At 36.7% G+C, this 10,727-nt stretch overlaps 1 protein-coding gene and 1 long non-coding RNA gene across 2 annotated transcripts; both read left to right on the top strand.

Annotated features, from left to right (window-relative positions):
- The first annotated feature begins 3,324 nt into the window (after nucleotides 1–3,324).
- On the top strand, nucleotides 3,325–8,016 carry LOC107723611 (desumoylating isopeptidase 1-like). The gene is made up of 6 exons (XM_016532327.1): nucleotides 3,325–3,675; nucleotides 4,353–4,374; nucleotides 4,471–4,540; nucleotides 4,837–4,946; nucleotides 5,120–5,242; nucleotides 6,998–8,016. Exons 1-6 carry the CDS (start codon nucleotides 3,585–3,587, stop codon nucleotides 7,089–7,091), a joined length of 510 nt encoding a protein of 169 aa, XP_016387813.1. The 5' UTR covers nucleotides 3,325–3,584; the 3' UTR covers nucleotides 7,092–8,016.
- Nucleotides 8,017–9,229: 1,213 nt separating this feature from the next.
- Nucleotides 9,230–10,707, top strand: LOC107723601 (uncharacterized). Its single transcript, XR_001637933.1, has 3 exons — nucleotides 9,230–9,296; nucleotides 9,989–10,065; nucleotides 10,645–10,707. It is a non-coding gene; the product is annotated as an uncharacterized LOC107723601 (long non-coding RNA).
- The last annotated feature ends 20 nt before the right edge of the window (nucleotides 10,708–10,727 follow it).

The following is a 10,727-nucleotide window of genomic DNA, read 5'->3' as shown; positions in this document are numbered from 1 at the left end:
TGCCCACATAGATCCCATAAAGGTCCCGTATGTTCAAACCTATATGGGACCCACATTGTGAAACACACATGGGGCCCACATAAATTGCCCATTTTCAGCCCATGCCCACACGGAACCCATGCTGCCCAGGCATAACCCATATGGGGCCCACATATCAATGTTGGCTGGGCAGTGTCCGAATTCACTACTCGTTTTCATTCACTCCTTCTAGTGAACTGAATTAGTGACCTAATGTAGGGAATAGTGAATGAGGGTATAGGGGGCGATTTCGGACACAGCCCCTGAATTCAAGTATATTCAAATGGTCTCTGTTATCCCATTTCCAGCATAAAGGGGAAGGGGTAGGGGAAGTCGTGACCTAATGGTTAGAGAGTTGGACTCGTAACCCAAAGGTTGCGGGTTCGAGTCTCGTACCGGCAGGGATTGTAGGTGGGGGGAGTGAATATACAGCGCTCTCTCCCACCTTCAATACCACAACTGAGTCCCCAACTGCTCCCCGGGTGCCGCAGCAAAAATAATGGGTGTGTGTTCACGGTGTGTGTGTTCACTGCTGTGTGTGTGCACTTTGGATGGGTTAAATGCAGAGCACTAATTCCAAGTATGGGTCACCATGCTTGGCCACATGTCACATGTCACGTCACTTCATAAAGTGTTTGATCTCTTATATTTGACAGGGGAGCCGCGAACCTCAGACCATCGCCGTGCTTTTCACTCATAGCTGAAATATAGCCTATTTATGCATTCTGACAGAGACTTCCGTCAAGAACGACAAACATTAGATATTATTTTAACTGCAATCAAAAATAAGTAGCACATATACTAGTTAGTTTTATAAAACGAATGTTAAAATGGCATGCCAAACTCCGTTCGTCCCTTTAGCGCTGCACCGAGCACGAGTCGCACGAGAGTTCGCGCGCGCTGAGGAAGGAGCGCAACTGTTTTTTGCCACGAAATGGAAATGAAAGACGGGAAAAGGTGGTCTCTCTCTGAGCGATCAAGATGTATTAGTGCGATGAGTCACTTTTGAGATACACGAGAATATCGGGTCATTGCAGAGGCTGATGTAAAGCCCTGTATATAGTAACGTGATCTACACATACACCTAGAACATAGAAAGTACTTTAATAGTGTTTTCCGAGAAATGCGCCCAATAACACTCATAATTAGTTCTTCCCGGAATCTGCGCCAACAGAATTCCATAGAAAGTTCCGCAGATTTCCAGAGAATTCCAGTGCCCCTCATTTACAGTTCTACACACCCCCACCATCGCGTGCTGCTTTTGGTTTATTCGATGTATTTACCAAATTTAAATCATATCGACAGAATTCTCCTGGTTTTTACCCACAAACGCATGTAATGTGAGAAGGTGTAATTAATGCACAGAGGAGGACTAAAAAATTCTGTATAGGCTACCTATTGATGATCCATACAGCTTTATACAGGCAAACAGACGAACCCAGAATATAAACGCACTTTCGGTCCTTCAGTATAACTGTCTTAATACATTAAGTAACGTTTGCTTTTTCGTTAAAATGGCAGAAAACCCTTAACGTTACTTTTTTTGTGTGTGTTGCATTCACTGGGGGTTAATTTCTTGCCTGTAGCCAACACTCTAAAAAATGCTGGGTTGTTTTAACCCAACGTTGGGTCAAATATGGACTAACCCAACTGTTGGCTTAAATTTTTCAATTACATTTTTAACCCAAAAATTGGGTTAGTCCATATTTGACCCAACGTTGGGTTAAAACAACCCAGCATTATCAATTAATCAATAATCAATCAATAATAATGTGTAGGCTACCGAATTTAGTCCTCCGATAACATCTTTTATCATATAGCTATAGCTACTAAGCCATGTTTTTCACGTTAAGCGATTAGAATGTTCCAGAAAGTGCGCAAAACCACAAGGATCTATCAATAAATATGTGAAAAATGTACCGTTTGTTTCTCGCAAAGGATTTTACTTGAAAATTAATCAGTCTCGTTATAGGATTGTTCAACCTATACATTTAAAGACACTCAATAATAAGATGCATCTCCTTAAGACAGATTTAGATAGAAACCGAGGGGATGTTCTCAGAACGTTTTGAGAAAGTCAACGATTCCTCTCAAAGTTATGAACAACCGTTCTTTCAGTAACGTTAATACAATGTTTGTTCAAAGTTATCCGTTCTTTAGTAATGTTCTCAAAACGTTAGCACAAAAACATTTTTATACATCATATGGAAAGTTTTTCCGAAACATTTTAGATGGATGTTCGTTCAACATTTTTTTACCTGTTTAAGAATAAAACTTTCCTAACAATGTTTGCAAAATTATAAAATGTTCTGTTCGCATAAAAAAAAAAAAGCTTTATGGGAATGTTAGCAAAAACGTTCTTTGTAGACATTCTTTTTAGATAGACATATTTTCTTTATTTAAAAAATCTTTATAAAAACTTTCTAAAAAACATTTTGTTCTGAGTTCTTCTGGATGAATTGGCTCTTCTCTTCTCTGATCTCAACAGTCAAAGCTGATCTCAAAAAGTAAATGTTATAAGTTGTAGCATAAGATTTGCCAGATTATACAAATAATAAAAGAATATGGATTAAGAAATACAGTAAGGAAGGATTACATGTCATCCAGTTGTTGTGGATTTTATAAGCTTAAAACCAATTTAAAAGATACACTGAATTTAGTTTTATTTGACGGGGGCAAGTAATGTGGTTACATTCGATAGATGGCGCTGTCGTGCGCTTCTTCATTGGCGACTTGGAAGCAGAGTTGCCAAGTCCGCGTACTATACGCGACTTTGGGCTTCTTTTTTTGTAAAGTTGCGTGAAAAAATCCCGGGTCGCGGGGTAGACGTAGAGGAGTGGGATGACTTTTTTCCTTTATAAGGTAGCCTAATTATTAATTTTTACAATGTTTTTGTAATGCATGGGGCTGTAAAAAAAAACAAAAAAACAACAACAACAAAAAACAAGTAGGCCTATACTAATATTAAGAGTAGATTTGGTTCGAATAGCCAATATTTTAGTAGGCTATAAATATGTGGCTATGTTACAGCTCCCCTTTGAAGCTCTTGTGTTTTTCTCCTTTTCCATCTGTCCAATCCTATTCTGCTCACAGGTGATTGGAGATGAGTTTTGTTCCTGCTTTGTTGCAGTTTGCTGATTTTTGTAAAATAACTTGTTTTATTTTTAAATAAAAACTTTTAAACTTTCAGTTTAATATGTTGCGGCTCATTTATTGGTAATAAATAATTTATAATAAATAATATTGATGATAATAAATTATAAAAAAAATATTGGGCTTGTTTTTGAAGCTGCGGTTGCTTATTTGTCTCGCGAGAGTTGGCAACAGTGCTTAGAAGGACAAAGCCTATTTATCTGGCTATCGTTTTAAAGCAGTTTTGCTGTATTTTTTACTCAGACCCTCCTAATGCCATCGATTTCAAAAAGTTCAATATACATAAAATGTTTCAGAAATTTCAAACCTGAGATTTCAGACTGTCGTAATCATTTGCGAATCTTAAGGCCGTGTAACTGCAGGACTTCGCCGCAGACAGGCTAACGTTGTCAGCCGCATTCAGCATCACAAACATGGATCAGCACGACTCGACGTTTGGAGTGCAGCTCTTCATTTGTGATCTGTCGAGGGGAATGGCCCGACAGCTCAGTCCGATAATGTTAGGTGAGTGGATACAGACAGTATATCTTTACCGTTACATGGGTGAGGGCCGCGAAATTTCCAATCCTACCATGAAGAAGGTTTAGCTCATTTATATTCCATCGTGCTGTCGTTGCCTGGTAACCTTCCAATGAGAAATCTTGGCTACTGAATATTAATGACCTAATGCTAACATTGATTGGCTTAGTTCTTGATGATTAATAATGTAATACTGACGTTTTGTCGTTACTATCCAATGGCAAATGGTTTGCTTATGAATATTCAAGAGCAGCTATCACTACTGGGATTCATTAATTCGCGTCCGTTTGCAGCTGATCGGCGAAAAAAACTTTTATCAACAAAATCTTTTATTTACATAACCGTAACATCTATATTCATCGAGACCTGTTTATGTGGTTCTCTCAGTTATCTAGAATTATTTGTAAAGATCAAACTGTTCTAGAACATGATGTTCTTTATTGTAATCAGTCACGTGCCGGAGTTAGCAATTATGATTATGAAGGTTCATTAAATTGAGCATAATGTAACTATTTGAGTGGTTCAAACCATAACAGTCCTAATACTATATCTTAATAATATAAACACAATAAAATCATTCATAACGTGTATGAGGAACATATGTAATACCTATAATATATATATATAATTGTATGATTTCTAAAACATATTCTTCCTTACAGGAAAACAGCTTGATGGGATTTGGTAAGTGAATTATTGTTATTTAATATCTGCCAATTATAGATTATGGTCTAGTTATATAACTATGTGCTTTTCCTGTATGATCATATGTCAAAACAGGCACACATCTATTGTGGTCTATGGAGAGGAATTCTTCTATGGTGGTGCCGGGATCTCTAGTTGCCCACCAGTAAAATCGCAACCCATTGCGACACTTTTAGAACTCAAGATAGGACAAGCACTTGAAAGCGTAGCCCAAAAATATACTTGGTGTACTCCATCCATATTGTGCTGTTTGTGAGCCCTCAGTTTACATGTTTATTGCCATCCATGTGAAGCTTTGAACAGCACATTTTAGCACATTATTTTTGGATTATAGCATGTTGAGATTAAAAGGCCTTGGAACATAATTGTTCTTAAGAGGAGCATTTTTTCTAGGGCGGCTACAAGGACACTATGTACCATACTGTGCATGTGTGTTTACAGGGTGGGACAATGCTCGGACCTCCAGACACAGTGGTGGAGCTGGGAAACACAGAGGTGACAGAGGAGATCTTTCTGGATTATCTGTCCTCACTTGGAGAGACAACATATAGGTGAGTGTGTGTATTTGACAGTTGTTTATTATTAAAAATAAAACGAGGTATTCCTTTCTTCCAGTATAAAGTCTTTGTACTGTATAAACATGTGCTTTATATGCATTGCTTGCATTTACTAAGCCTCTTTTTCTGGTTTGGTTTAAATCTCTTGTCTCTATCTCTCTCTGCAGTGGTGACAAATACAGATTGTTTGAACACAACTGTAACACGTTCACTAATGAGGTGGCCCAGTTTCTCACTGGCAATAAAATTCCCTCCTATATCACAGATTTGCCCTCTGAAGTGCTCTCCACGTGAGTACGCTATTTCAAGAAGATTTCCAGTGTTATTTTTATTTCCACCTGATATGTACATATTTAGTAACTACATTCAGAATATAAATAAATAGCTTGAGATCGGCACTGTACATTTTTGTTTCGAAGTTGTGAATAAAGCATTATTATAACAAGATTATTGGAGTAAGTTTTACAAGTAAGTTTCTTGATGTTTCTTTGTCGTTGTGAAAATTACTAGCAATTTCTGAGAGAATATTGTTTCCACACTATTTTTTTCAGTGTGTATCTTTATTATAAAAAGGTAAAAATACTGCTTTACAAAAGTATAAACAAAAACTAAAATGTCTGTATGCATTATGGTAATACAAATTTGAGGCAAAAGTGGTTAAATGTATGGAAAATAATGTGGCAATGCAAAAAAATCTTTGACACCTTCATGACGTTCAAAATCATCTTTGTGATTTTTATTCTGTGAATTTTTTAAATAATGTTTTTATCCATACGATTAAAGGAATAGTTCACCCAAAAATGAAATTTTGCTGAAAGCTTACTCATCCTCAGGCCATCCAAGATGTATAGGAGTTTGTTTTTTCATCAGAGAAGCTTTGAGAAATGTAACATTTCATCATTTGCTCACCAATGGATGCTCTGCAGTGAATGGGTGCCGTCAGAATGAGAGTCCAAACAGCTGATAAAAACATCACAATAATCCACAAATAATCCATACCACTCCAGTCCATCAGTTAACATCTTTTGAAAAGAAAAGCTGTGTGTTTGTAAGAAACAAACCCAGCATTAAGGCATTTTAACTATCGTTTCTGGTCAAAATACTAGTCTATAATCCATAATAATGTTTCCTCCATGCAGTGAAAAAGATCATCCCATGTTGCTCTCTCACATCAAAATCCACCAACATATTTATTCAGAACTGTTTTGGCTTGTAAACAGTGCTTGATCTGTGCATATTTCTCTCCTGATTTGACAAGATTACTTTTTTACTGGATAAAGTATTATTAGGGATAGAGGACTCATATTTTAGCCGGAAGCATTGGTTTGATGTCAAAAACTTGCTGAATTTGCTTCTTGCACGCAGCTTTTTTGCTTTACAAGATGTTCATTCAGTTCATGACGTTTTGTTGTACAATTCATGGACTGGACTCATGTGGATTATTGTGATGTTTTTATCAGCTATTTGGACTCTCATTCTGACGGCACCCATTCACTGCAGAGCATCCATTGGTGAGCAAGTGATGTAATACCACATTTCTCCAAATCTGTTCTGATAAAGAAACAAATTCATCTATATCCTGGGTGGCCTGAAAGTGAGTACATTTTCAGGAAATTTTATTTATTTGGTGAGTTATTCCTTTAAAGTCAAAAGGGCCCAAAACAACATTGGATTCCAATGACTTTCATTGTATAGACAGCAGCCACTAAGACATTTTCAAAAAATATGTCTTTTATGTATTTCATAGAGGTTCTGGATCTTTAACGTGAATGACAAAATTTTCATTTTTGGCTGAACTATCCATTTAATGGTCCTAAAATAGGCTTCATTTTCTTTATGCAGTTTATTTTCTATTGAAAAAGTGTTTATTTTCTAATGTAATGTGACCTTGACCATTTTTCTGTGAGTTTCACTCATTGGTGATCGTTTAACTGTGATATTCTCTCATTTTCAACTTTCAGCTGTCACAATTCCAATGCTGAAAATTTATGTAAGAAGATCTGCGTGATTTTCACAGTACTTCATGCTCTCTCTTTCTCTCTCAGGCCATTTGGTCAGGTGTTGCGGCCAATCCTGGACTCGATACATATTGCCCCTCCAGGCAGAAACGTGATCAGCTGCCAAAATAATCATGGCTAGATCAGCTTTGTAATCTCTCTCTCACACCTACACATGCAATAATTCACACATACGCTGTTTATACACACACATTAGCCCCGTTGTAAATGAAGTTGGCTCAAAACACCTCGTTCAAGAGCACGGAACAAAATTTCCTCAGTTCTGGTCCATATTCACAGTTGCCCTGATATTTTGAGACAGTTTTGCTTAAAGTGTTTCATGCACAAGGTCTGGGTCATTCTTTCCAGATCACTGATGGTTCATATTTTTCAGTGTTGAGTTCTTGGTTTCTTTGGTTTTCATTTTAATATGTATCTTTATTTTGTATCTCTACAGCCCACCACATGCAAATGTCATTTGTTGTTTGTTGATGACAATCCAACTTTTTTCCTGTTGTTAATTATGATTCCTTTCACATCATTTCATTCAGTTTTTCCTCAATAATATGTCTGTTAATATTGGCAAGCCAAAAGTTGAAAGACTATCTTTAATTTTAGTAACATATATGTATTTATTTTTGTGTGTGACTTTGTGGCAAAGAAGCACATGTGCTATAATATGACTTGCATTCTGAAGAAATTACTGAATGTGGCTTTAGAAATATATGTATCTGTGCCTTTGTCGTGGCAGCTTGGGCACAAGTAACATTTTTAACTAAACTAAACTGTAAAGTACAAATTATTTATACACATAATGCTTAAGGTAGACATTGTGTCTTTCATTTATTTAACCAGCTGAATGCTTTTATATATGCTTTACGCTGATTTTTATTTTCATGAAAGGAAAGTTTGCTGCTGTTGTCAGTGTTATATGGTTGAATGTGTGTGTTTGTTATTGGTATTTATTAACATTCCTATTTTAAAATTTATTTATTGAGGACAAATGATAATGTAATATTCAGAGATGTTTAATGAAAGACTATTGCCACTCTTATTTTGTTTTCATGTTGTTGTCATTGTCAAATTGTTACTGCAAACCCTAAACTGCACTGATTTTGAGCTTTATACTCATGTTTTAATGGAAGTTATCTCATCAAAGAACCAGCACTGAGTCTACATAAACGTGTGTGTGTTCTTATCCTCACTTTTCCAGCAATCTAAACAGACATAGTACATGATGCTACTTGTAAAAATTTATAAATCCAGTCGTACTTTGAAATTGAGTTCACAATTCTGAAATAAAACAATTAAATCAGAACTGTAGGTCCATTGACAAAGATGTTTAAATAGTTTTTCAGTTTTCAAAAAACATTTTATATATATATATGTATATATATGGAGAGCGAGAGAGATAGATAGATAGACAAAAATATTGTCTGAAAAATAAAAAAATATTTATAAAAATATAAATGCTCTGGTATTCAAGCTGAGGAAAAAAAGCCAAATCTGAGACGTTCTACACCGATCTCCAAAAATGGACTGGACAAAATTATTGGCACCTTTTCCGAATCTTCAGAATTAATTGCATTTCAAGCATGTGATGCTCCTTTAATTTGTAATTAAACTCACCTGTAGCAATTCACAGGTGCTGGCAATATAGAAATCACACTTGCAACCAATTAAAATGGGGAAAAGTTGACTCAACCTTTGTGCTGTGTGCCTGTGTACCACACTGAGCAAGGAGAAAAGAAAGAAGAGTAAAGAATTGTCTGAGGATTTGAGAACCAAAACTGTGGAAAAGCATGGACAGTCTCAAGGCTACAAGTCCGTCTCCAGACATCTTAATGTTGCCTTGGTCAACTTCCAAACAAATTCAAGCTGACATGCAGGCACAGGGTACAACAGTGACCGCTCGCACGATCCGTTGCCATCTGAATGAAAAGGGACTTGTAGGAGACCCAGAAGGACCCCACTGCTGACGCAGAAACATTAAAAAGCCAGATTGGAGGTTGCCAAAATGTACCTGAGGAAGCCAAAGTCCTTCTGGGAGAATGTCCTGTGGACAGAAGAGGCAGAAATAGAGCTTTTTGGTAAAGCACATCATTCCACTGTCTTCAGAAAACGAAAATGAGGCCTTAAAAAAAAAAGAACACTGCCCCTACAGTGAAACATGGTGGAGAATCACTATTTTGGAGTTGCTTTGCTGTAGAGACCTGCACTCCCGCGGGAATACCGCGGGACCCAACGCAACAGGGTGACTTCAAGCTTCTTTATCGTCAAAGGAACTTCATAAGCTAAAGAGAGGCTTGACTCGAATTATCAGACGAAGAGAGGAGGAAATTCAAAGGTGAGTTTTATGCTTGCTTTTAACCGAATCAAAAATGTACAACACCGTGTCTACACTGGACGCGACAAAGCGACTGTGTCATTTGAACTTTGTGTCAGTAAATCATAAATAGAACGCGGTAGCAGTTTGCTGTCGGGGATTTGTGCGCCATGGTGGTGTATTGCACCTGTTGAACAATACAGACAAATTGAAATGTTCTGTGTGATCTGCCTATCTTTCGGTCTCTGTTTTTAAAAGAATGTGATTACCTGATTCTGCCCTATCTCGAAGTCATATACATGTCATTCATTTTATTAGAGAACTCTGAAACTCAGCAAATGTGTCTTTGACTTTCAGATCATGAAGATGATGGAGAAACTGTCAGTGCTGGTCTCAGGGATAGTACAGCTTTTCTTGTAAGTAGTAAGTTACATTGATCATACTTATACAACAAGTCTGCCTCCTCAGCTGTGAAGCAAGTATCAGTACAAAAATTTGTAAAATTTTAATGTAAATAAATTTAAATTTTCCTACTTAAATTAAAATGAATATATACTAACATAGTCTTCTGTGGTCTGCAACACAAACACATCTGAGATTTAACTTATGTTTCATAAGCTTTACACTAAAAAACAAGTCATTCACATTAAATATGATAGAATCTTGCAGTGTAATATTGTCATTACACATGTGTATTTTGCATTTATATGCAGGTGAAGACTGTATCTACTGTTGGGGAGGATGCTATTTCATGCCCATGTGAAGACTTTGCAGGACCAGAAGACAACCAGTAAGTCTCTTTTGCTGATGTCTATACAATGGCAGCTAATTGTTAAAGGGTTATTAGTTCATCCCAAAATCAAAATCGTCATCATCACCCTTATTGTTCATCATATAAAGCAATTGAGTCTCTAGAACATTTGGACTAAACTGCTCTATTCATATGGATTAGTTTTACAATCGCTTTATGAATTTTAAAGCATCAAAGTGGTAGTTGCGTGGACTGTCAGTAGAGGGACAGAAATCTGTCAGATTTCATTCAAAAGATCTTTGTGTTTTGATGAGGAACTAAAGTCTTACGGCTTTGGAATGACATGAGGGTGAGTAAACAATGACACATGGCATCCATGTGACTTTTTCACCTTATTTTTTAGTGAACATCTTACCTTACAGTAGCCCTAGCTCTATATTGCACATTCAAGAGTGCACGAGAGAAGCCTGTTCACCATGGGCATGCTTAAATACATATGGTCATGTAAAATACTTAAATACTCAAATGTGGGAATTGTTATTTTATACAGTGGCAAACAAGAAATACCATTAATTGTAATGAACTCTTCTTTTCTTATCTGCATTTCTGTTATTCCAGGAAATTGGCCCAATGCATGCTGTAACTGATTGAAGGTGTTTCCAGGATTCCTTAAAGGGTAAGTTCACCCAAAAATGAAAATT

Source organism: Sinocyclocheilus rhinocerous, unplaced genomic scaffold (assembly GCF_001515625.1).
Source record: "Sinocyclocheilus rhinocerous isolate Xijiao unplaced genomic scaffold, SAMN03320098_v1.1 scaffold154, whole genome shotgun sequence".
NCBI lineage: Eukaryota > Metazoa > Chordata > Actinopteri > Cypriniformes > Cyprinidae > Sinocyclocheilus > Sinocyclocheilus rhinocerous.
The sequence above is the reverse complement of the archived record's forward strand: the minus strand, read 5'-3'. Positions and strand labels throughout refer to the sequence as shown.

Bases quoted from the DNA above. Each gene is read 5' to 3' on its own strand.
- LOC107723611 (XM_016532327.1), top strand. From the start codon at position 3,585: ATGGATCAGCACGACTCGACGTTTGGAGTGCAGCTCTTCATTTGTGAT. The intron at 3,676-4,352 runs GTGAGTGGATAC...TCTTCCTTACAG, and splicing joins GCTCAGTCCGATAATGTTAG to GAAAACAGCTTGATGGGATT. The intron at 5,243-6,997 runs GTGAGTACGCTA...TTTCTCTCTCAG, and splicing joins CCCTCTGAAGTGCTCTCCAC to GCCATTTGGTCAGGTGTTGC.